Source organism: Phyllostomus hastatus, unplaced genomic scaffold, assembly GCF_019186645.2.
Source record: "Phyllostomus hastatus isolate PE091 unplaced genomic scaffold, TTU_PhHast_1.1 phas_scaffold_385, whole genome shotgun sequence".
NCBI classification, from domain to species: Eukaryota; Metazoa; Chordata; class Mammalia; order Chiroptera; family Phyllostomidae; genus Phyllostomus; species Phyllostomus hastatus.
The window spans coordinates 13,035,004-13,060,311 of NW_025334026.1; the positions used below are offsets into that span (position 1 = coordinate 13,035,004).

General features: G+C 52.2%; 2 protein-coding genes across 6 annotated transcripts in view; both read left to right on the forward strand.

Moving 5' to 3' along the window:
- Positions 1–12,922, forward strand: part of MLXIPL (MLX interacting protein like) — a 34,495-nt gene extending 21,573 nt beyond the window's left edge. For 3 of the 5 annotated variants that reach the window (XM_045819412.1, XM_045819408.1, XM_045819411.1), the window contains 15 exons: positions 3,108–3,190; positions 3,358–3,447; positions 3,743–3,787; positions 4,334–4,535; positions 4,657–4,737; positions 7,741–7,910; positions 9,183–9,711; positions 9,964–10,031; positions 10,106–10,256; positions 10,410–10,522; positions 10,615–10,734; positions 10,898–11,025; positions 11,103–11,226; positions 11,814–11,943; positions 12,182–12,922. In XM_045819412.1, coding sequence (XP_045675368.1) covers positions 3,406–3,447; positions 3,743–3,787; positions 4,334–4,535; positions 4,657–4,737; positions 7,741–7,910; positions 9,183–9,711; positions 9,964–10,031; positions 10,106–10,256; positions 10,410–10,522; positions 10,615–10,734; positions 10,898–11,025; positions 11,103–11,226; positions 11,814–11,943; positions 12,182–12,300 — 2,022 coding nt within the window. In that variant the 5' untranslated portion in view covers positions 3,108–3,190; positions 3,358–3,405 and the 3' untranslated portion in view covers positions 12,301–12,922. Of the gene's footprint in view, positions 1–3,107; positions 3,191–3,357; positions 3,448–3,742; positions 3,788–4,333; positions 4,536–4,656; positions 4,738–7,740; positions 7,911–9,182; positions 9,712–9,963; positions 10,032–10,105; positions 10,257–10,409; positions 10,523–10,587; positions 10,735–10,897; positions 11,026–11,102; positions 11,227–11,813; positions 11,944–12,181 lie in introns of all 5 variants that reach the window. The other 2 variants (XM_045819409.1, XM_045819410.1) reach the window with 2 other exon arrangements.
- A 7,009-nt stretch (positions 12,923–19,931) lies between these two features.
- Positions 19,932–24,941, forward strand: TBL2 (transducin beta like 2). Its single transcript, XM_045819561.1, has 7 exons — positions 19,932–20,106; positions 21,574–21,704; positions 21,970–22,154; positions 22,618–22,769; positions 23,112–23,238; positions 23,596–23,748; positions 23,974–24,941. The coding sequence occupies exons 1-7, from the start codon at positions 19,977–19,979 to the stop codon at positions 24,434–24,436; spliced, it is 1,341 nt and encodes a 446-aa protein (XP_045675517.1). The 5' UTR covers positions 19,932–19,976; the 3' UTR covers positions 24,437–24,941.
- Positions 24,942–25,308: the final 367 nt, after the last annotated feature.

Below are 25,308 nucleotides of genomic sequence, written 5' to 3' on the forward strand. Positions count from 1 at the left end.
ACCCCCTGGCAAGGCAGCAGAGGCTGAGAGGCGTCAGACTAGCTGGCCCTGTGTAGGGACCTTGTCAAGCTCAGTTAGGTCCTGCCATGATCAAAGGCTACCCGGAAACAGATGGTCGGGGGACCACACACGGTGTTCTCTGCATTGGCCCCACTAGATTACACCTAGGCAGAGAGACGGAGTGTTTTTGGTTTCTATTCACTTATGTGTCTAGCACTTTCATAAATCATCTTACTTGAGGCTTCCTAGCAACCTTGGGAAATAGGTATTATTACCCTCATTTTATACATGAGCAAGTGAGACCCAGAAGGCAAGTGACTTGCTTAGGGCCACAGAGCATAAAAGGAGCAGAGCTGTGGCTGGAAAGTCCTGGGCTCTCCAACTCTGGACCCAGTGCTCCTTTCACTGAACCCTGCTGGCTGGCTCCTGGTCCTCATCTGGGAACTGGCCTGCCGGAGCAGGGAAGCTGGTGGGCTGGGGGAGTCAGTGTCAATGTCTGTCTCCTCCTCCCTACATAGCTGGTCAGGATGCAAACCCAGGGCGCTCACCCAAGACAGACCTCGGTCTCCAGCTATTGTGCAAGCTGCTGGAAGGACCCCAGGTTCTGAGTCAGGCAAAGATGGGTTTGAGTCAAATTCTAGTATGCCCTGGCTATGTGGACTTCCAGGCTCCCCTAGCCAAAGCTTGTTCATCGGTACATTGGGCACAATAATAGGTCCCACTGCTGAGGTCTACTGTGAGTTTTCAGTGTGATCCCATCTCCGCACCAGGCAGACACACACAAGGGCTCGCTGAGGGTGGGCCCTGGGGTCTGTCACTGCTATTGTGATAACACCAAGAGCATGGGCAAGCAGAGAACAAATGTCGGCTCCTCCTCCCTGAGCACCCAAGGTTTGGATGTGAGCTTCAGAAAGGGGGCGTGGGGGAGAAGAGAAAGAGGGGTGGTGACTGCTGGAGGGCCACCTGGCTCATCCCCACCTCACCCCCCACCTGCCACTCTTCTGCAGGCTCCTGGCCTCCAGAACTCCCTTTTTCCCCCAGATCAGCTCAATTTCCTCTGATTGCCCGAGCACTGTGCCCCTTTCATGGGCAGGCTCTCCTCCTGATACTAGCACTTGTCGTGTGTGTGTTTTCCTCATTTTGACCCAGAGTCATCCGTGGATTCTGTCCCAGCGTCTACCCCAGGGTAGGTGCGAGGGGCTAGGTTGCTGCATGAATGGATGGATTTCTCATGGTTAAATAAAGCCTGCCCTTTTGTGGAGAGCACAGTGCCCCTGGGTGGGGGAAGGGCAAGTTGGCCAGGCCCCTGGGCAGACTTACTCTTTCCCTGTGCTCATTTCCTCATCTGGAAAGCCAGGCAGATGCTCTTTGAGACCCTTAACCCTGCAGGAGTCCACGCACCTAAGGGCCTATCTTTTTGTTTTCAGTCCAAGCTGGGCTCAGCAACCCTCCCCCGTCTCACAGGGATCATTTTGGAGAATGACGTGTAGGGCAGAACTTTGGAAATGATGTTGGAGTCCCAAGAAATGTCATGTTTGGGTAGTCCTGCTCCTCTGTGTCAGTTGTCCCAGAGGAAGTCTGCTGAGGGCTCAGCAGGATGGGCCCCCATGGGCACCCCTGAAGTCCTTTTTGTCAAGACTGCCAGAAAAAGTCACTGCCCAGGGCTTTGAAGACCTGCTGTGTGCCAAGCTCTGTGCCTAGGCAGGGATTCTGGGCAACAGGGCACAATTCCCACTTTCACTCCCTGTGGGGAGGCCAGCATGCAGAAAAATGGTCAAGGCAGGTGGAGATAGAGGCAGACGTGACCAGGGGGTTTCAGAGGAGGGAAGGCTTCTGGAAGAGAAGCTGCTCTGGGCTCTCTTGGCAGGTTGGCAGGTGAGCACGAGGCAGAAAAAAACGAGAGGGTGGGATGTGTGGGGGAGCTGTTGGCTTCGGGGTGGGTCGTATGGAGGAGACGGAAAGGCAGGAGAAGCATGGGACTAGTCGTGGAGGGATGGAAAGCCAGGCTCGAGGATGCGGGCTTTGTGGTGGAGGTTTAGGGAGCCCTGGAGGGATTCCAGCCTGAACTGTGCTGTAGGAAGAAATGACCTGGCTGCAGCGGGAAGGTAGGTGGGCTGGAGAGTGTGAAGCTGGGGTCAGAGAGGTCAAGGTGAGAAATGACTCCAGACTAGGAAATGACAGTGAGAATACAAAGGGGAGGGGACACTGGAAGAAAGGTCATACATCCTTGGGGTTAAGATGGTTAGTCCGAGGATTAGACAGGAATCTGGGAATCAGTGGGAGTTTTAGTGCCTGGGAGGCAGTGCTAGCAGCCCAAAGGAGGTGCCAGCTGGGGAGGGAATTTCCCAAGCACCCGAGAGTGGCAAGTTTTGGGACATCCTAGTGGAGGGTCCATAGGCAACTGGGAAGTGGGTCTGAAGCTGGAAAGGGGCAGGGTGAGAGTGGGTGGGGGATAGGCGTGGGGACAGGTGCTGAGTGACAGGAGGTGAAGATGAGATTGGGAGGTGTACAGGTGGAGGTGGCAAGTGACAACCCTTCTGGAGTTTGGAAGGAAAGCCAAGGGCAGAGCAAAAGGGTTAGCTTGTTGGGTAGCATAGGGAAGGGGTAGTTTTGGGAGGTAAAGGAAAACCTGGAATGTGTATACAGGCACAAAGGAAAGAGCCTGGAGAGAGATCAGGATTAGAGACAGGGAAGGGAGTAGAGGAGGTGGAAAAAGCACTCAGGTAGGTGGCCTGGAGTGGACAAGGCATGGTTCTCTGACATCAGAATGGGCAGTGCCAAGAAGCCTGAGGCAGAGGACCAAGGGCTCCAGGCCATTGGCCTGCCAGCCTAACCAGGATGTTCTTGGGGCTGCTCACTCCCTGTGGTCCTGATCCCATTCAGCAAGCATTGCTTTCACAACTATTAGACTGGGTTACTTTCACAGGGTTGCACAGAAGAGGAAGATTTGATAGCACTAGAGAAGGTGGGAAGACTTCCTGGAGGAGGTGGCACTTAATCTGAGCATTGAAGGCCAGGCAGAATTCCATAGGGTGACACAAGTTCCAGTTCCCTTGGGGTGAAAGAAGAGGGACCTAGGCACTCCTGACCTGGCCCCCTTCTTTCAGATGTGGAGAAGAGGAAGAGCCCTGTGTGTGGCTTCGTGACCCCCCTGCAGGGGCCTGAGGCTGATGAGCACCGGAAACCGGAGGTAGCTGAGACTCAGGGAACCACCGTCCACCTGCCTCCCCACCAAACCCGACCCCTCGCTCCAGTCTCGCTCCGCAATGAGCTGGAGGGCCCGGCCCAGATTGGGACTGAGTGAGGGGTGAAGTCAGTGCTACCCTTCGCACTGAGCCTCCTCCCCGCCTTCCGCAGGCTGTAGTCCTGGAAGGAAATTACTGGAAGCGGCGCATCGAGGTGGTGATGCGCGAGTACCACAAGTGGCGCATCTACTACAAGAAACGGGTCAGTGGGGGCCCCAGGGAACGCCCCAGACCATTCTCCCTGCCGGTGCTTGGCTCTTTGAAGACCCGTAGAGGAGCTTTCCCAACCTCCGACTCCGCCCTCCTTTAAGACCCAGGCTGACTGCGCCACCGTGTGGCTATTCGCACAGTCCCCTTACTTCCCAGGGCGGAGGAGCTCCTTAAGGGAAGTGGGAGATCCTGTTGATTTGGGGGAGCTTGTGAGTAGGGGAGACCTTGGAGGGGCATGATAGAGGAGGGGCAAAGAATCCAGTGTTCACGTCTCTGTGTTCCTGCAGCTCCGTAAGTCCAGCAAGGAAGGGGATCTCCTGGCCCCAAAGCAGGTGAGTGCTCCCTGGAGCCAGAAAATGGACAGCTTCCCTCTGCGAGCGAAGCAGTGGTGAAGGGGGCAGGATGTGAAGGCGGGGCACGAGGGGAGTGGGCATGGCCCCCATCCTCTGGTTTATTAATTGAGCCCTTCTCCCCTTGGAGCAGTGGTGGGAAGACCCTAAGCCTTTTGCTTGACTGAGCAAGTGGTGGGGAGTCAAGGAGGAATAAAGGGTCCTAAAAACTAGGGCCCCTGGCAGGAAAAAGTATAGAAGGCAAGAGGAGTGCTTGTATCTCCTCAGTACCCCTCCTGGTCTACCTCCTGTGAGTAGTTGTGAGAGGCCAACGGGGTGACCCTAGCCTTCCAGGCAGCAGACTGCGTCTACCAGAGAGCGGCGGGGAGGGACTGCAAAGGGAGGCCCTCTGGCAGGTTGCCACTTCATCCCCCAGGCAGGGGGTGATATGGAAGGGCCAGGGCAGTGGGCCACTCCTGTGCCCCCAGTCTGAGGAGAAGCAGGAGCAGCGGAACCCTCGGGCTGCCACTGCCGCCTCTGTCTCCCTAGACGGAGGGGGAGTGGCAGCCACCGGAGCGATGGTGTGAGCAGCTCTTCTCCAGCGTGGTGCCCGTGCTGCTGGGGGGACCGGCGGAGGAGCCTGGCGGGCGGCAGCTGCTGGATCTCGGTTCCTTTTTGTCCGACATCTCCGACACGCTCTTCACCATGACCCAGCCCAGCTCCACGCCCCTGCAGCTGCCGCCCGAGGACGGTGAGGCCTGTGCCCAGCAAAGGAGGCCTGTGAGAATCAGGCAGCGAAGGGAGGGTGGCCCGGGACAGGGACACCCATTCCACCTTCCTACTGCTCCTGACGTCACTGCTGCCCCCTCCAGCTTACGTTGGCAATGCTGACATGATCCAGCCGGAACTGACACCTCTGCAGCCCAGCCTGGATGACTTCATGGAGATCTCAGGTGGGGCAGGCCCCGCCCCTGGGGTGGACGGGCAGGGTCAGTGTGAGGAGAGCCCCATGTTGACCTCAGGCCAGCTCCGCGGAAGAGCGGATGGTCTGGGTGACTTCTGGGGGATTTCCCTGACGTCCCTTTGTATGGCCTTGGGATGAAGTTGGTGTGGCCTCCGGTGAGAGCAGGGCCAGGCCCAGTAGCTGGGCCGGGGATGGGGGACCAGAGTCATCGAAGCTTTAGACTCTGGGAGCTCCCAGGAAAGCAGCGGATGCTGGCACTCTCTAAGGGGGCAGAGGGACTGTGATTTGTTTGCATTTATTTACTTATAGAATTCATTTTAAAACTTTATTAAATAACACTTCAAACATACAACGAGAGAGAGAGTTCAACGAACCCTCACGTACTGTACCCATGGTGATGTACCCATCACCAACTTCAATATTTATCAACTCTTGGCCAGTCTTGTTCTATCTAGACACCACCCATTTCTCCTCTCCTATTTTATTTTTAAGAAAATCCCAGGAATTATATCTAGTAAAGCATTTTTAGTATGTTTCCCTACCTCTCTCTCCTGACCGCAGGGCCACCAGGTCACAGGAGTAAGTCCTTCCAGAGATGCTCATGTCTGTGTAAAATGAGCACATGTGGACAAATGTCTATTGTGGTTTTTTTTCTACGGTAGACGTCCCCACGTTGCTTTATTCACATAGCTGTAGATCTTGAAGACTGCCCCTGATATTCACAGACTTAGGGGACTTCATAGCCATTCTAGGGATCAGGTAGACATCGAGGCTCAGCCAAGGCAGAGGGGCAGAAAAGGGTTCCTGGGATAAAGGCTTAGTTTCCGTGACCCATGCACTCCTTCCCCACAGGGTCCTGGCCCTGTCATTCAAGAGGTGGAGGCCTATGGGGCGGGGACTAGGGAATGAGGAACCACCCCCACCCCTGTCTCAGCCCTGGACAGGGGTGGGGGCTGAGGGGGCAGAAGTGTTGATGGCAGTGCCCTGGGAGCAGACCAGCCTGGGAGGGCCGAGGCCCTGCCTGGGCACACAGAACCCTGCCACAGGTAGGAGCTCAACCACCCCCACTCCGGGATCTGGGCAAAACCTGGGGCTAGGAAGTGACTTCTCTCAGACCAGGGTGACTGCTGGGGTGGGGGTCAAGTGTGGGCAACCTGTTGTAGGGGGTGGCATGCAGAAGAGATGGTTAGTGTGGTCCCTGTAGTGCTCCATGCACTTGGAGGGCAGGGAGCACTAGAGCTACTTGGGCTGCCTCTTTGATTTTCCCTAAGAGCTCCTCACTTGAAAGGAAACCCAGTGAGGGGGCTGGAGAGGGCAGGGTTCAGTGAGAGCTAAGGGGCTTGGTGAGGGGTGCTCAAAGAAGGGGAGGGAGCCTGGGTAAGAGAAGGGCTCCGGGAGAGGATGGCAGGTCGGTGGAGGGAACAGAGACTAGGAGAGACTCAGTGGGTGGCTACGGCTAGAAAGCAGCGTCTCTCAAGACCGGGTGGAGACATGTCCACAGTCTCAGATAAGGGGACAGTGGTGACTCAGTGATGAGCTGGACTGGCTGCTCCATAAGGCCTGCCAAGCCCTGGGAGACAGCAATAGCAGTGCACAGGGAGCTGCTCTGTGGCCCTCAGCATCCTGGGACCAGACCCAGGATGAGGCTGTTTCCAGAGCCCAGGCTTCAAGGGGCCTCGTGAGGAGACCCACGGTCCCTAGGGGCTGGAGAATGAAGGCTCAGTAACTGCTCACCCTCTGCCACCCAGTCCCTTTATTAAAAAGAGGCAGCAGGACAGCAAGAAGATCCCTTGTGACTGTGTGGCTGAAAAAACACACACAGGCGTGGGCACAGGGCAGGTATGCACTCGCCCAGCAGCTCACATCAGGGCAGGTGAACACAGACCTAGAGCCACAGACAGTGGGACAGACAGGGAGACAGACAGACGGACGCTGCTAGAGACCACACACTGACAGGCAGAGTTGGCTGCCCAGTGACATGTGAGCCTCAGAGTCACATAAGATGCACACGTAGGTATGACCCCCGTCAGGCTCAAGGTTTGGTGTGGTCTTTTCTGTCCCACTCCTGGGTCTCCTTCGAGGGGGCCCTCCAGGGAGAGGCCTCACCAGCTCCATTGGCTGGAGGTCTGGGGCCCATCAAGGCTCATTGGTTTGGGTCTGACCAGACTAGGAGGCCTTGGGAGCTGGTACAGACTGAAGGCTGGTCAGGGTCAGAGAAAGGTGCCCGGAAGGGAGCGGGCGGGCGGGTGGCGCCCAGGCCCGGGATGTGGTCAGGCCACGGGCAGCTGCTTCCCAAAACCAGAATAGCCCGGGGTTTACACAATCTGTACCTCAAACAAGCTGGCTGCCTCCTCCCCACCAACTCTTCCCAGCTTTCCAGAAGCCCCTCGCTCCAGCCTCACTCTGAGCCCATCCTCTGACCCCTGCTATGATCCCCTTAGCCCCTTCACCCCACTCCTGGATTCTACCACTGAGGCCCTGCTTGTTGGCCTTCCTGCAAACCACCTTGTCCCACAGACGCACTGACCGCCTGACCCCTCTCACCCCTAACTCACCTCCTGAACTCTTGTCACCCTGGGGCTCCTCCCTTGGACCTCACCCCTTTCCCTCTCTGGCATACTCTATTACCCTCCCCCACTTCTAGGTCCCCAGCAGGGCTGGTGACAGCAGTAGACAAGGGGAGGGCCCAGGCCTGGGGATGGGAATGGGGGACCTCGTGAGCCAAGTGTGGGGCTCAGTGGGGGGGCTACTTCTAGAGTCCTACCCACACCCCTACACAGTCCCCTGCTGTCTCCCACCCAGGCCCATCCCACCCGAGCCCATGTCGCTGCTTCCCCTGAGTGAGACAGAAACTCCCAGTTTCACAATCTTCTGTGGAAGCCCCCCCTCCCCAACCCAGCCTGGGGACAGGGCATGAGGCCCGCTCTCCTCCCACAGCTTCCAGCCATGGCCTTCGCCCTAACTGCTGCCACTCTGTATGTCTGAATTACAGATTTCTTCACCAGCTACCGCCCCCCACAGACAGCCACGCCTTCAAACTTCCTGGAGCCCCCCAGCTTCAGTCCCACGGCTGACTCCCTTTTCAACAGTGGGATCCTGGGCTCAGAGGTGCTCCCTGCCTCCTCGGGCGTGACCCACCTCTCAGAGCATCACCACCTGCAGGTGAACTCCCCCCACCCCACCCACCTCACCTGTCCATTTCCAGGAGGTATTCTGGGTACTTTCTGGGTGCCCAGTCCTGTGCTTGCTTGGCCCACCGAGTGAGACCGGAGGGGGAGAAAGACCCCTGAAGGATGAGAGTCATCTGGGGAGGAAAGACCCTCATGAAGCAGAACTCACAAGATGGCTACGGGGGAGTTAGGCTGAGGGCAGGTAGAACAGGGAGCAGCACTGCCAAGGACTGGGCTGCTTGTAGAATGCTTCCTGGAGGAGGGGGAGTTCTGGGCTTTAGTGTACAGGTCGGGTTTGGACCGAAGGGACCAGTAGAGACCCAGTCAGGTGAGAGAAGCTCAGACGAGTGCATGGAGCCAGCAAACTGAGCGTGTGTGTTTAGAAAACACCAAATCTACCATTTTAGCTCAAGAACTCCCAGACCCAATTCGGACATTGTCTCCCTGCTGCTGGGCTAGGTGCTTTTCCCTCCACCAGCAGACTTTTCAGGCACTATTGCAGTTATTGTTGAGGGGTCTCTCTGCTGGAGTAGAAAGTGAGCTCCTTGCTGGAAGGGCTATGTTTTGCTCACCGCTGCGTCTTCCATACTTAGCACTGTTCAAACACACCAACAGCACTGGGTAAATGATTGCCCCATGACTGAGCAAGTGAATGAATGAATGAGTGGATGGATAGATGGGTATGCTGGTGGATGGACAGATGAGTTGTAGATGGGGCTAGATGCTTAAGTGAGTTGATGTATATACAGGTGGGTGAGTGCCTGGCTGGCTGGATGAATGGGCTGATGAATGAATTTGTAGATGAATGAGTAGTTTGGTGGATCAACAAATGGGCTAGTGGGTGGATAAGCGGCTGGTGAATGTATGGTGGATAAATGAAGGAAGTACAGATAACTGGATGGGTTGGTGAATGGGTTAGTACTTGGTGGACTGGTAGAAAAATGGATGAACTAGCTCACAGGTGAGAGAATAAACAGATATGTGGATGGATGGATGGATGGACGGATGGATGGATGGATTAATTCCTTGGTGAATAAAAGAGTGTGCAGGAAGATTAATACTCTTTCTCATGACTAATTTGTGCATCAGTGTGCTCCACTGTCTCCCCTTATTAGATTATAATTTTCCTGGTGTGTGTGCTGAAGGGCAGGGACTGTTTCTCTTATCTCCCCCAGTGCCCAGTCCAGAGCTCAGCCAGGGCAGGGGGCTGCCTGGGTGGCTATAAAGGCAAGTTTTCTCCCCTGCTCTCTGTTCCCTCAACCAGGCTTGGAGCAGCTGCCCTGGCTCCCTGGACTCCAGTGCCTTCCTGAGCTCTGATTTCCTCCTTTCTGAAGACCCCAAGCCTAAGTTCCCACCCCATCCCCCACCCCCACCCCTCCTCCAGTACCCTGCCCCTGCTAAAGGGCCTGGCCTTGAGCCCTGTGCCCTCCCCCTCTTCCCTTCCATGGCTCTGCCCCCTGCTGTGCTGCAAGAAGAAACTCTCTTCCCTCCCAGATCCTCCTTCCCTACTGTTCCCCCTGTATCAGGAGTGCCCCCACTGCCTGCTCCCACGACATTCCCTTCCACCCGACAGTCTGGCCCAGGCCTTGCCCCCGCCGCCTTCCCCATGGACCTTCTATCCCCCGAGTATCCAGAGTCCCCATTTGGGCCTCACTTCACAGTGCCCCAAGATGTGCAACCCAGAGGCAAGCCGCCCACCCCACCTCCTAGGGGGCGGAAGCCCAGCCCTCCTACCTTGGCCCCTGGCACTGCTGGGGGCAACAGCTCCTGCCTCACACAGCTGCTCACAGCAGGTGAGCTAAGAGGGGCAGGGCTGACAGAGGGAGAGATGGGAAGCAAATGCGGAAGTGGGAAGCCTATGGGTGCAGAGGGTAAAGGTTAAGGGGCAGGCTCAGCTGGGGGGCAGGGTGGTGAGGAATTTAGGAATTCCTAAATTCCTCACCACCTCGGGTCCTGAACCCGGAACGGGATGTGGGCTACTAGGAGTGGAGAGATGGGATCTTGGGAGATGACCCCAGAGGCCCTCACAGTCTGCCTGTGCACAGCCAAGCCTGAGCAAGCCCTGAAGCCACCTCTTGTATCCGGCGCCCTCCTGCGGCTCCCAGAATCCCCGGTAAGATGGTGTGCAATGGGAGTGGGGGGTAGCCTCAGAGCTTCACCCCAACTCTCCACCCTTCTCCACCCCAGCAGGAGACGGTCCCTGAATTCCCCTGCACCTTCTTTCCCCTGACTCCGGCCCCCACACCACCCCGGCCACCTCTGGGCCAAGCCACACTGGCCCCTCCCAGGCCCCTGGTTGTCCCCAAAGTAGAGCGGCTGTCACCCCCAGCACCCATCGGTAAAGAGGGGTTGCAGGGATTGGAGGACACTAGAGGTTGGAGGGAGGGGAAAGAAGAGGGGGGTTGATGTCTGGGGCCAGGATGAGAGGGACAGGTCAATGGGACCCTCTCCCCTATGTTGGTCTGTCTGTGGGTCTGTCTGTCTGCCACAGGTAGCGAGCGGCGAGTGTCTGGGGAGCTCGACCCCACCCTGGGCCCAGGGACTCCGAGAGTCCAAGTCTCTACTTCTCAATCCGTCCTGAGCAGGGGTCGTCCAGAAAACAAGGTGGCACTATCCCAGCACCCTGATATCTCTTTGCTACCCCTAAGCACTCCCACACTCCTTCCTAGGCTCACCCCACTTTCTACACCCCCAAGACTGAGAACCGGCGCATCACACACATCTCTGCGGAACAGAAGCGGCGCTTCAATATCAAGTTGGGGTTTGACACCCTGCATGGGCTGGTGAGCACGCTCAGCACCCAGCCCAGCCTCAAGGTGAGCCCCCAACCCAGGCTGGCACCCCCAAAGCCACAGGGCCCTTCTTGGACCCTCTACCTAAGACTAAATCCCAGGACCCGCCAGATACCCAGTGCCTCTTCCCACCCCTGAGTGTCTCAGTGGGTCCCAGCACCTGAGCCCACACTGGCAATGCCCACAGGTCAGCAAAGCCACGACCCTGCAGAAGACAGCTGAGTACATCACCATGCTGCAGCAGGAGCGGGCAGCCTTGCAGGAGGAGGCCCAGCAGCTACGGGACCAGATTGAGGAGCTCAATGCTGCCATTAAGTAGGCAGGGACCTGCAGGTGCTGGGGCAAGGGAGGCCTCTTGCCTGACTCAACCCCTGACCCTCCCATGTCCCCAGCCTGTGCCAGCAGCAGCTGCCGGCTACTGGGGTGCCCATCACACACCAGCGTTTTGACCAGATGCGAGACATGTTTGATGATTATGTCCGGACCCGGACACTGCAAAACTGGAAGTTCTGGGTAGTATCCTCACTTGGCCAGCGGCAGGGTGAGTGCTGCAGCCAGACCGGCTTGTGCCTGGCTGCAGGCTCAGTTTCACAGGCCAGGCAGGGTTTCAGAGCTGCTCTCAGGGGAAGGGACTCCAGTTCTACTCGCTCCTTCCAGGCCTCAGTATCTTGGCCAGAAGTGTTGCCAGTGATGGGCTGGACACAGAGGGAAACTGAGAAAGGGGCCTCTGGGTAGGGGAACCATAGCCTCACCTACAGAAAATCCCAGGGGCAGTTTGGGACCTAAACTGTAAGTGGCATGTGTGGGCTGGGCCCTGGGGAAGACATGGGATCACTCACCCCCTCACCTGGTCAAGCTCTGGACTGAGCCGTGGCAGGAAGCCCAGGGATGGGGGATGGCCCAGCTCAGAAGGGCGTGGAGGAGCTGGGGGAGGGGGCTGAGTGCCGCAGGATTGGAGGGAGGGTGGCTGCAGTGGGGGTCCTTGGAGTTGAAGGTTTCACAGTCGCCAGGCCTTTTCCCTGGTTGGGCCAGATGCCAGGGTTACATGTGAGGTGGGTGAGAATACTGGCTGGTCAACAGTCCTGCTCCTTGACCTGGGCCAGTTCAGCATCCTCATCCGGCCTCTGTTTGAATCCTTCAATGGAATGGTGTCCACGGCAAGTTTGCAAAGCCTTCGTCAGACCTCGTTGGCCTGGCTGGATCAACACTGCTCCCTGCCTGCTCTCCGGCCAAGTACGTGAGCCAGCTGCCTGCCCAGCGGGATGTCTAGGGCTCAGGGCAGAGGGTTGCAATCTGCTCAGACTCCAGGTTCAGCCTGCCTTCAAAATAGCCTCGGGTACTGGCCATCCCACCATGCTCCAGGATACCTACAGACAGCCATGCGAACTAGCATCTCTCCCTACCCCTTTGTCTTTAGCATCCAAGGGCAGGGCCCTGACCCCAAGAGGTATCTCTCTCTCTCTTTTCTTAGCTGTCCTGAACTCCCTCCGCCAGCTGAGCACATCTACCAGCATCCTGACGGACCCAGGCTGTATAGCTGAGCAAGCCACGCGGGCGGTTACAGAGGGCACCCCTGGCAAACCGCTATAGTGCTGACCAGACCCCGCCTTCACTCAGCTGCCTTGGGACTATGTTCCTTGTGCATAGGTTCTCCCTCCTGCCCCAGGCCCTGGCTGTCCTGTTTCCTGAGAGTGAAGCAGGACCCTAGCCTCTGCCCTTCCTCCTGGAAGCTGGGAAGAACTGAGTTCCAGTCTCTGCTCTGCCAGTAACTCACACTGTGACCTAGGGTACTCATGGTCCCTCTTTGCACCTCCATTTTCCAGTATGCAAAAATGGGGTGGGGAAGCTTCAGCCAGAAGATGATCCTAAGACCTCAGCAGCTGTGACACTTGGGGGTCTAAACTGGCAACTCAGGGAGCTTGAAGGAGGGAACAGGACAATCCTGTTTCCCTGTCACTCCTGCCTATTCCCCAACAGGGAGGGCGCAGGACTCTGTTTCTGAACAGAGTAACAAGAGAGGAGGTTCCACCTCTCTGTTCCTTCACTGGTAACCTGGGGGGCTGCAGGCCTGGGTAGAGGAAGCCAAGTTATGATCCCAGGAGGACACACAGCAGGGGGGTGGCCAAACCAAAGCAGGCATCTTGTATGTGTGTATGGATGCATGTGTGCGGGTTTTGTAAAGAATTCTTGACCAATAAAAATTAAAACTGTCGGGGACTGTCAGCGTATCTTACTCTGGGATGGAGAGTCGCTTGGCAGTGGGCGGTGGCCTTGAAAGGACCTTAGCTTTTCCTCTGAGCTGGGAAGCCACTGGAGGGTTTTGACTAGAGGTGGGACAAGATCAGATGTTAACTTGTGAACAGGATCCCTCTGGGTGCTGAGTTAAGAACAGGCCGCTGTGGGGCAATGGTGGGAGCAGGGCAGCCAGATTTAGACTGTTGCTGTCATCCAAGCGAGTGATGACACACATCCTGGAAATCCTCCCTCCGTGGCCAGGAGAGGGTTCAGAGAAGCTCACCACTTTCCACATTGGAAGAGGGCAGAGCTAGTGAACCAAGGAGCAAAAGTGCAGGGCCATTCGTCGGAACCACCCAGGAGAACGTGGTGCTGCAGGGGGTAGTGACGTCCCCACTGTGCAAAACGTGCAAGCAGACCGGGTGGCCGCTTGGTTGGGTTGTCTCAAAAGGAACTGATACTTCAGATGGAGTTGAGGTAAAATACTTCATTGATCCTTTCATTGATCCATTTAGCAAATACTCCCTGAGTGCCGACTATGAACCAGGCGATTGTCTTGGCTCTTGGGATTCTGTTCACAGCTGCACCCCTCTCCTCGCAGAGCTGGCAAGTCTGAGGCCTCTCACTTCTGGAAGCACTTGCAGGATATAAACACAGTCTTCCGTGAGCTTTGTCCTTTCCTCATTCGTGTAGAATAATAACAATAACTGTGCATCGATCCAGTGTTTACTACTGCCAGGCACTATTCTAAGTGCTTTATGTATATTAACTCGCTTAATCCCTACAATACATACCTTTACAGGCCTTTTGTGAGGATTTCAAAGCAAATATAAGCCCTGGCCTGACAGCCCAGTTAGAGCATCGTCCCAATACACCAAGGTTGAGGGTTTGATCCCCAGTCAGGGCACATACAAGAATCAACCAGTGAATGCATAAGTAAGTGGAACAACAAATCTCTCTCTCTCCCCTTCCCTCTGTCTCTTCCTCTTTCCCTTCCTCTCTCTAAAATTAATTAAAAAATTATTTAAAGTCCTGGCTGGTGTGGCTCAGTGGATTGAGTGCTGGCCTGCGAAACAAAAGGTTGCTGGTTTGATTCCCAGTCAGGGTACATGCCTGTGTTGCAGGCCATATCCCCAGTATGGGGTGTGCTAGAGGCAACCACACACTGATGTTTCTCTCCCTCTCTTTCTCCCTCCCTTCCCCACTGTCTAAAAATAAATAAAGAAAATCTTTTTAAAAAGTTATTTTTAAAGAGTAAATATAGGGTCCAGCACAAATAACACCCCCCTTTTTTTTTTACAAAATCATAAGCATGTATTTCTGTAACATAACAATATCACACTCAAGCACACCATATGACATTTTAGGTGAAATGTTCAAGTTAAAACTATAAATTATTACACCCATATTATTACCCTACCAACCACACTTACGCAGGCCTTAACTGCTGCTGGTCCCTGTATATATGAAGCACAACAGTGCCGAGCAAAGAACACTACATATGTCAGGGTTATCATTATTTTTCTTAAAGATTTTATTTATTTATATTTAGACAAAGAGGAAGGGAGGAAGAGAGGGAGGGAAACATCAATGTGTGGTTGCTTCTCACACACCCCTCCCTGACTGGGGATCTGGCCCACAACACAGGCATGTGCCCTGACTGGGAATCGAACCAGTGATCCTTTTGTTCACAGGCCAGAACTCAATCCACTGAGCCACATCAGCCAGGGAAGGGTTATCATTATTATCATCCCCATTTTACAGATGAAAAATTGAGGCACAGAGAGGTTAACTAGCCTCAGGTTGTATGCTTCACGAGGTGCTCACCCAGAGTGTCTGACTCTAGTCTCTGCTTTAGCCACTTCTCTTTGCTGTGCGATGACAGGTGCACCCAGCCTGTAAATGCTATTCGCTGCTGCGGACCACAGTTTGAAGTGGCTCCTTGAAAGGTAAAATCCTGGCAGTTTGCACTATGTTGTTTTCACCCACTCATAACCCACCAGGAAGATCTCCATAAGACACCCCCTTGATTCTGTGTTCCCTTCTAGATGCCACCCTCCTTTAAGAGAGAGTTGTCTGCTCTCCCTTCTCCCCTCCCACTTACCCCCAGCTGCCTGCCTTTGGGCCCCTCCTCCCACCTTCCACCCCAGCCTCACTCCTGCACTGGCTCCTTCAGCCAGGCCCCTTGACTCCCTCATGGCCAAACCCAATGACCACTCTGCATGCCCTTCTTGTCTTTCCCTGGGCCCTCGGACCATCTTCCTGAACCCCTCTTTTGAATCCAAAATTTTTGCCAGCCTCTCCTTCCTCTCGCCTGACAGTGCCTTCCTGCTGCCAGAGCTGCCTCCCCCTCCCACCCCTTTCCCTGGCCCTTTTCCTTCTCACTCTGAAAAGTTCCAGGTGATGCCATACCTTCTGCTTCTCTCCTGAGAACCCCCCACCCTTTATCTGTCTTGCTGTTCCCCCAGAGCTACATAAACACATATTTGATTGCTACCCTGACCCCTCCCTCTGAAAGTTCCACAGCTCCCTTAACGTTGAAGGCGCCAAAACAGAACTCATCATTCCTGAGATTGTGCCTCATGGTCTTCCCCCTCAAGTTTGGTCCTCTCCATGTGCTCTACATCCCCAGGAAAGGTGCCACCATTCAGACGCTTGAGCAAACTGCTTCCATCCTTGGCTCCTCCTCCCCACTCCCCACTACTTTATGGTATCTCTTACCAAGGCCTGGCCAGTTGATGTGGTAAGCATCCATCTCCACGGCCACCACCCTGGTCCAACAGAACATCACCTTTTGCATGAGCCTACTTCCTGTGTCCTTTACAGCTGCTTTTCAAACATAAATGTGCATTTAAATAATTGGGGGAGGGGGACTTTTAAAAATCTTCATGACCAGGTCCAGTGTGAACTAAAATCAGAATCTCTGGCTATGGGACTTAAGACATCAGCACCTTTTAAGGTGATTCCAATATGCAGCCAAGGTAAGAACCACTGTAATAGAGGCTTTGAGCTACAAATTACATATGTCTGGGGCCCAAGTTAGTTTACTCTGGTTCTGAAACTTTAATATGCATCAGAAATCACTCAGCAAGCTTATTAAAATACAGATTGCCAGGCCCCCACCTCCAGAGTTTCTGAGTCAGCAAGTCTGGGACAGAGTGTAAGAATTTGCATTTCTAATAATGCTGTGTCTGGAGCCCCAACTTTGAAATTATTGCTTAAACCATGAGGAAATTGATCATTTCACCTAACACAGGCCAGAGGGAGGGAAAGCTCCAATCGCTTCTTTGGCTCCTACACCCCTCTGATGAGTCCAGGGGCTTTTTGAACAGATGTTCCAGGAGCTTTGTAACTGGGCCGTGCTACCCCTGCAGCCTCGTTTCTTTCCACAGCCTCCCTCCCTTCAACTCCAAGGGGTCTTGAAACTCCAGTGGTTCCTGGGATGCATCATTCTGCTTTGCCTTTAAAAGACCTGATCAGCCCGAGAGGGAGACAGGCCTAAACTTTTTAAAAATAATTTAATTTTTCAATTTGAGTTGATGTACACTATTATATTAGTTTCAGGTGTGTAATCCAATGATTAGACCATTATATAACTTACTAAGTGATCACCCCAATAAATCTAGTACCAAGCTGACACCATAGTTATTAAAATATTATTGACTATATTCCCTATGTTGTACTTGACTATTCTGATTAGCAATTTGTACTTCTTAATTCCTTCACCTTTTTCACCCATCCCCCAATCCCCCTTCCATCTTTTGAAAACCTAGTCCCCCAACCACCCTCCCCCTTGGCAAACCACCAGTTTGCTCTGTGTCTGAATCTACTTCAACTTTTGTTGTTTATTTGTTTTTTTAGATTCCACACATCAGTGAAATCAAATGGTACTTGTCTTCCTCTGACTGACTTTTCTCACTGAGCATAATACCTTCTAGGGCCATCCATGCTGTCACAAATGGTAGGAATTTGTTCTTTTTTTATGGATGAGTAATATTTTATTGTATGTATGTACCACAGATTTTCTATCCACTTGCCTATTGATGGGCACTTGGGTTGCTTCCATAGCTTTGCTATTGTAAATGATGCTGCCAGAACATCGGGGTGTATATATTCTTTAGATTTAATATTGTGGGTTTCTTCAGGTAAAGCCCCGGAAGTGGAATCGCTGGGTCATAGGGAGGCCTAGACTTTGCTGTGTCCCTGTACGTACCCCTTCCTCCCTAATCCTTTCCTCCGACCCCATCTGTGGCACTCAGGCCACCACAGTCACCCTCTTCTGCACAGGAACCAGTTACTTCTTCCTCTGCACCAGGGGTGTCCAACCTTTTGGGTCTCTGGGCCACACTGGAAGAAGAGTTGTCTTGGGCCACACATTAAATACACAAACACTAATGAAAACTGATGAGCAAAATAAAGGTCTCTGCATAATTTTTGTGATATCCACCATCACAGATAAGCAAAGAAGTCCTTACATAATAACCCCAAGTATGCAGTGGTCCTTTCTATACTCTTTTAAAACTGTTGAGCAGGTCCCAAGTTTGTGATCACTAATGTAGAAAATGTATGTATCTAAGTAATAAAACTCAGTATGAAACTTAGTAGTAAAGCTAAGTAATTTTTTAAGTAAATTTATGATTTTGTGTCAGGCTGCACTCATAGCCATCCTGGGCCACCTGTGGCCTGCAGGTAGTGCGTTGGACACCCCTGCTCTACACCTTTGCTCATGCCTTGTTTCCCACCTGGAATCCCTCCTGGACTATGCTTCACCTGTCTAAATGTCCACCTCTACAGATACAGCCAGGCCTTGCTACCCCTCAAAATCCACTGGCTGATCTCCCTCCCTGATCTACTCGGCTTTGCCAAATCCTGCTTTGTGTTGTTACTTACACTTCCAAATGTTGACCTGAGCTTCTAACTGGGCTTGAGGACAGAGCAAGACCTTCCCTACCACAGCCCAGTGGTGTGGTGGGAGGAGTATGGATTAGGAGTGTTGCAGACACAAGTTTGACTCTGGGCTCTATCCCTCACTTCCTTGTTGACCTTGGGTAAATTGCTTGACCTGAGCCTAGTTTTTTTCACCTGTTTAACATCATTTCATAGCATCTGAAAGGTCTGTAAAGATCAACTGAACTCATGATGTGAAAGAATCTTGTATCCCTAATTGAGCTGTACACAGATGACCCCTACTTTTGTTTCTCTCTGTTCCCCACAGCAAGAGATTCAAGTTATAGTCCTGCGTGTGTACCCAGGTTCACTCTACCTGTGTGACCTCCGAGAAGTCACTTAATGAGCACCTCCAGAGCATCAGTCTTCTAATCTGTGCAATGAGAATGTGAGAAGATTAAGTGAAATGCAAAGCTCTTGGATCAAGAAATACCATGCTGCCCTGGCTGGTATGACACAGTGGATTGAGTGCTGGCCTGTAAGCCAAAAGGTTGCCGGTTTGATTCCCAGCCAGGACACATGCCAGGTCAGGCCCAGAGTTTGGAGCGTTCAAGAGGAAACCAGTTGATGTATCTCTCCTGCATGCATTGATGTTTCTGTTCCTCTCTTTCTCCTGCCCTTCCTCTCTCTCTCTAAAAAAAAAAAAAAAGTCACATGCAAAATGCTTAATAAACTAAATTCTTTTTAAAAGTACAGCTTTGTCTCTAGGTGGTAAAGAAAGTGGTTCTTGGCTGGGCCTACAGTTCGAAAAAGCAAATTAAGGTTGGTTGGTTAGAACATCATTCTGATACACGGAGGTTGAGGGTTTGATCCCCAGTCAGGGTAAATACAAGAAACAACCAGTGAATGCATAAATAAGTGGAACAACAAATAGACATTTCTATCTTTCTCTCTCCCTCCGACTCTCTCTCTCTAAAATCAATAAATAGAAAATAACTTTTAAAAAAAGCAAATTAATGTGGAAAAGCCCCAGGATGCTCTGGACACTCCCTCCAGCCCTCCCCACCCCACTGCCCACAGCTCTGTAGACCCCAGTGCGCACAGCGCGCAGGCGCACATACGGGACAAAAGGGAAGGAAATGAGGCAGCTCCATTTGCTCTCTGACTAGATCTGCTTCCTCACCAAGGCTGTGGGTGTGGGTGTGTCTGCCTGTCATCTAGTCTCTGCTGCAGCCTTTCCCCTCAGGCGGACTTTCTAAAGACCAGAGGGTCTGCATTGTCAGGAGAGGCTCCCTGTTAGGCATGAAAATATTTGAATCATGAATCTCTGACCCTGGTACTTCCACTTGCTGTGGGTTTCAGGGCTGGGAGGCTCCCAGAGCATGCCTGTTCTGGAACTATTCCCTCTCCAGCCAAATGGGTCTAATTCAAATTCTATTAGCCTTTCAGAATATCATCCTTTGTGCTGAAATCTGAATAAGCGTATAGATTGTATCAATGCCAATTTCCTGGTTTTGCTATTACAATATATTTATGCAAGATGTTACCATTGGAGGAAACTGGGTGAAGGTTATACGGAAACTTCCCGTTCATTTTTTCAACTCCCTGTTAACTTTTAATTATTTCAAAATAAGAAATGTGTTGTTTAAAAAATCGTCTTTTCAATTTCCTCTCCACTCCCTTGGCCACCCTTAAGTCCAGGCCCTTATCAACCTCCTCTTGGATCCTAGCAAACACCTCCTGGTTTTCTAGAGAAAAGGAGAGGGAGGGAGGAAGAGGGAAGGTAACACGGATGTGTGGCTGCCCTGACTGGGAAGGGAATCAGCGACTCTGGTTCGCAGGCCAGCACTCAATCCACTGAGACACAGCAGTATCCATCCTTCTTTGCTGAGGCTGTTGCACACTCTAACTCTAGGGCTACCTTTCCTCTTCTCCATTAATAGTAGACGTCCCTCTGAATTCCCTGATGCTCAGAAAACTTTCCCCTAAAGGCCAGGCCCCGCCCCTTGGGACCCTCCAATAGGTAGGCCCCGCCCCTCAGGAGGATTTAACGGTTAGGCTCCGCCCCGCGTGCGTGCGTCTCCCCGCCAAGACGTGCTGGCGCCTGCGTAGCCTGAGGCTGAGGTGGCAGCAGCCAAGCCAACATGGAACTACCGCAGATGCCGGAGCTGATGGGTCTGTCCTTGTTGCTCGGGCTGCTGGCCCTGATGGCGACGGCGGCGGTAGCGCGAGGGTGGCTACGCGCAGAGGAGGAGATTAGCAGCCGGTCCGACGGTCAGTGGGGCCATGGCGAGCAGGGGTAACCCGCGGGGACCTCGCTTCCGACCGGCAGTCTGGGCCCGCGGGGGTGCAGGGTCCCTCCGGGCCTCAGTTTCTTCTCTTGTGGAATGAGCTTCGCTTTTCGACAAGAGATGCTGCCTGGCCCGGCTGGTCGCGCCCCTTCGGGAAGACTTTAGAACCTGGATCCCACTCTGCGGCTTCCTCGGTGCCACTTTGCCTTTTGAGTCTCAGCTTGTCTCCGGGGTTGCTGCGAGGTGGCTTGTAAACTCCCAAGCGCACTATTTGTTCGTTATTTTATGAAAATGGACGGGGAGGTGAGGGAGTGACGGACTGACATTCATTTGTGAGCACTCTGACTAGTTCCTTGATTTATTGTGTACCTACTATCTCAACAGGAGTCTTTTTTAGGGGGGAGTCCATTCTGGGGCAATGAAGAACATCTAAAATATTAGCGAAAAAATACAGTGTAATACGTTTCCTAGAAGGGGTCAGTACTAGAAACAGGAAACCCTGTGGTGGGAGTGGCCAGGCCTGCTTTTTTGGTGGTGGTGGGGTGCCTGTCAAGGAAACCTCCACTGATTGTAGGCAACACATGAGATGCGGTCTTAAAGCATAGCTGTGTAAGAGTTTGCCAGGAGGCCAAGGAAGGAAGAACATTCCTGGCAAAGGAAACATACACAAGGCAGGGAGCCCTCAACATCATTTGGTATGACTTTAGTGGGATGGGAGAGACAAGGGGGGGCGAAGGTGGGGGTTCTTAGACAAGGCTGGAGAGCTAAGCAGAGGGCAGATTGTGGCCATCTTTGTACTTTGGCCTCAGGAGTTTTTTTTTTTCTGTAGGAATTGAGGGTATGCAGTGATCTAACACCTGCCGACTTTGTGCCTGGCCTGATTCTCAATTAAATTAGCTATTTTATGCAAAAGTGACCTGCACCATTTCTGGGGCAGGGTAACTCAGTGCGTGTTAACTGCCTCTCATTCCTCAGTTTTCTCTAGTCCTTTGGGCCTTTAATGCTTGTTTTGGGTACTCTACTTGTCATTTTGTGTATATTATCAAATTCTGACAACTTTAAGGAAACCAAGGCCCAAAGTAGTTAAGTAACTTACCCAAGATTGGGACTGCCGGGTGCACATTATTCTCTGTGTAGGGTTGTCTAGCCAAGGATCTGCACTCTGGCTGTGCTGTGCACCCACTAAGCTGTACCAGTCCAGACACGGCACCTTTTCTAATTTTCACTGAGGTTCTATATGAACTAACAGCAGGCAGCCTCAAGATCACAATCCAAACCCAAGTCTGATTCCAAAGCTTCTCTCTTTGCCTGCACCACTCTGTCTTGAGGATGGGGTACACATCTGGTCATCTACTGTTGCTCCTCTCAGTGCCTGGCCAACTATAGGGGGTCAGTAAATGTTTATTGAGTGAGTAATAAAATGGATGAATGAGATGGCCCTTCCTTATAGGCCAAAAAGCAAATGGATTTCCACTTGACAAGTCCTCAAAATCGAAGAAGCAGAAACAGCAACAGCGTATTCGCAAGGAGAAGCCTCAGCAACACAACTTCACCCACCGCCTCCTAGCTGCGGCCCTGAAGGTACATACGCGGGTACCATGCACAACACAAATACAAAGACTTAAACCCCTACACAGACTTTTCCTTTGTAGTATTCTGTGCATATTGCAGACCCCTTGGTCTCTGACCAAAGTCAGTCTGGATGTCCCATTCTATCCCTTCTCACTGCATCCTGCCAGCACCTTGCTATTAATCCAGGCAGCTGGGCCCTGGAGTCATGGCTGCACATCAGTGTTCCCCATCTGCCCAGGGGGTTCCTGTTTACACGTGCAACCTTTCCCCCTAGAGCCACAGTGGGAACATATCTTGCATGGACTTTAGCAGCAATGGCAAATACTTGGCCACCTGTGCAGATGATCGAACCGTCCGTATCTGGAGCACAAAGGACTTTCCACAGCGGGAGCACCGCAGCATGAGAGCCAATGTAGAGCTGGACCATGCCACGCTGGTGCGCTTCAGCCCTGACTGCAGGTGGGAAGGATGGAGCCTTAGGATTGCCTGTAGAAGCCTAGCCTGAAGCTTATGGCCTTCCCATACATGGTTTGGGATAGTGAGGGGGGACTCAGGGTTCCCTTTAGGGTAGCAGAAAGAGAGCATCCAGACAGATTGAGCACTGCCTGGTGCTCCCTAGAGTGCTAGGCAGTTATATAGCAAGGAAGTAACTTGGGAAGTACCAAAGTCTGGTTTCCAGATTAGTCTTGGAAGCTATAATGATTTTCTAAGCCCTGCAAAGAAACTAAAGGAACAAAAACTATTAGAGTTCTATCTAGTGGGGAGTTTTAGATTTTGAACCAAGGGGTTAAGTTATAACACTGAACTGTAGGGATGGGGAGATCTTGATTTTCCTCAGAATCTATTGCAGTATAGGACCTGGCTCACATACGGTCCATGTCCAAATGAGTGTGTGACTGACTTGTCTGCTCCTTGTCTTTAGAGCCTTCCTTGTCTGGCTGGCCAATGGAGAAACCCTCCGTGTCTTCAAGATGAGCAAGCGAGAGGATGGCGGATATACCTTCACAGCCACTCCAGAGGACTTTCCTAAAAAGCACAAGGCACCTGTCATCAACATTGGCATTGCTGATACTGGTAAGAGGCATTCAGAGAGTGGAGCTTGCCTAAGGCAGGAAGGAATGGCTCTAGTTATAAATACTGAATGAGTTCATGCTGCCTCTTAGCATTTTGCTCAGCCTCAGCATGATAATAGGACTCTGGCTCTGTGTTTCCCCGGAGTCTGGGAACCGTAGTAAATCCCCAGGTAAGGCAGGTAAGAGCCACATTCTTTAGTAGTCTTTATGTGTGTTGACCCTTGGCCCTGGAGGGGAGCATGGGTACTTTGGGCAGCAATGGCTTTCCTGTGTGTTTCACTGAAGATTGGCAGTTGGTCAGGTAAAATTAACCTCAGCTTATGTCACTCCCCTCAATTCTCAGGAAAGTTCATCATGACTGCTTCCAGTGACACGATTATCCTCATTTGGAATCTGAAAGGTCAGGTGTTATCTACCATTAACACCAACCAGATGAACAATACACATGCTGCTATATCTCCTTGTAGCAGGTGAGGAAGGAGGGACTTTGGCATCTGGGATGGGTAGAGGTTGGGCTGGGGGCTAGGGACAGAGCAGTGAACCAGCTACAGATAGTGGAGAGAGCATACAGTGTTGAATCAGGACACCTAGATTTAAGTCCTTAGTCTCTATTTCTTCATCTATAGTTTTTAAAAGGTTGAGTTGGGGTACTGTGTATCTTATAGCATGGCTTTGTGGATGAACTGAGATCATGTGTGTAAAAGCACTTTTAAAAGATTGTGTCATTTATATATAAAATTAAATTTTTTAAGGAAGAGGCTTAATGGGTTTGCAGAAATAAGATGCCCTTAAAATCAAGTTTGAAAGGAATCTGGGTTGTATGACAGGTTTGTGGCCTCATGTGGCTTCACCCCAGATGTCAAAGTTTGGGAGGTCTGCTTTGGGAAAAAAGGTGAATTCCAAGAGGTTGTACGAGCCTTTGAACTGAAGGGCCACTCGGCAGCTGTCCACTTCTTTGCCTTCTCCAATGACTCCCGAAGGTGAGTGAATTCTCTGATTTCTTACCAGTGGCTCTCAGCTCCTCTTGGTAGCTAGGGTCTTTCTGCCTGTCTCTGCAGTAGCCCTGAACTGGGTGGGGTACCTGACCCTCAGCAGGAAGTAGACATAGTAGTGGAGTTGGCTTCCTAGTTGGAGCCCTTAGTGCTGTCCCAGTGCCCTCTCCTCCGGGTGTGTGGGCGCTAGAGCTGTGATTTTCCATGCTGCAGGATGGCCTCTGTCTCCAAGGATGGTACATGGAAACTGTGGGACACAGATGTGGAATACAAGAAGCAGCAGGACCCCTACTTGCTGAGGACAGGTTCCTTCGAAGAGGCAAGCAGCATGCCATGTCGCCTGGCACTCTCCCCTGATGCCCAGGTCTTGGCCTTGGCCAGTGGCAGCAGTATTCATCTCTACAACACCCGGCGGGGTGAGAAGGAGGAGTGCTTTGAGCAGGTCCATGGGGAGTATATCACTGACTTGTCCTTTGACATCACTGGCCGGCTTCTGGCCTCCTGTGGGGACCGGGCAGTGCGGCTGTTCCATAACACCCCTGGCCACCGAGCAGTGGTAGAGGAAATGCAGGGCCTCCTGAAGCGGGCCTCCAATGAGAGCACCCGCCAGAGGCTGCAACAGCAGCTGACCCAGGCCCAGGAAGCCCTGAAGAGCCTGGGTGCCTTGAAGAAATGACTGTAAGAGGGTGCAGCAGGAAGGATCTGGCCTGCTGCTGCCACCACTGCTGCTACTTTCCTTCCCAGGTACTCCCCAACTGGAAACCTTTTGAAAGGAGTATCCTGATTTTTTTTAATGGTGACCCCTCCTTTTTTCCATTGAATCTGTTCTTACCTACTTAGGTCTTTTGCTTCTTGCTGGTTGTGACTCCTGGCTGGCCTTGACCTCCCAGGGTGTTTTTTCCTCGGCCCAAAGGTTGGAATCTGTCTTCACTGGGCACTGAGGAAGAGTGGTAAATAGAGGAGTTGGGGAACATGGTCTTTGACCTTGTGGCAGCACACCCTGATACCCAGAGAAGTTTAAATTGTGGAGGCAAAATCTAAAGAATGCTCAAGTATTAACCAGCAGTGTTGCAGGGGTGGGAGATTGGGATATCTTACACGTACATAACTGTGGTATGGGTGAGGAAAAGGCTAGTCTGAATCCAGGTAAAGTAGATAACACTATTAAAAAGTAAGGGATTTCATTCTGTGCCTCAGTTTTCTTATTTGTTAAATGAAGAATAATCTTCTTTTGACTTCCTCACAAAGGTGTTGTAGGGATATGAGAGTAAAAAGTCCCTAGATTTGAAAGAAAAGTAGAAAAGAGTAGTAATACATATTGTCTGTTATCCAATATCATTTATTGACTACTGGGTAAAAGAGGGTCTGAAACTAAATTAAAAAGGAAAAAACACATCTGTTGGGAAGGTAAAGTTTCTGGGATCATACATTTCATATCTGGTACTGCTTTAAGTTGTGTGGAGGAATCAGAATCCCACAATGAAGTCTTCTCTTTCAGGAAGTTATATCCTGTTGGAGGGGACCCCTTTTTAGTCCATTAAGCATTTG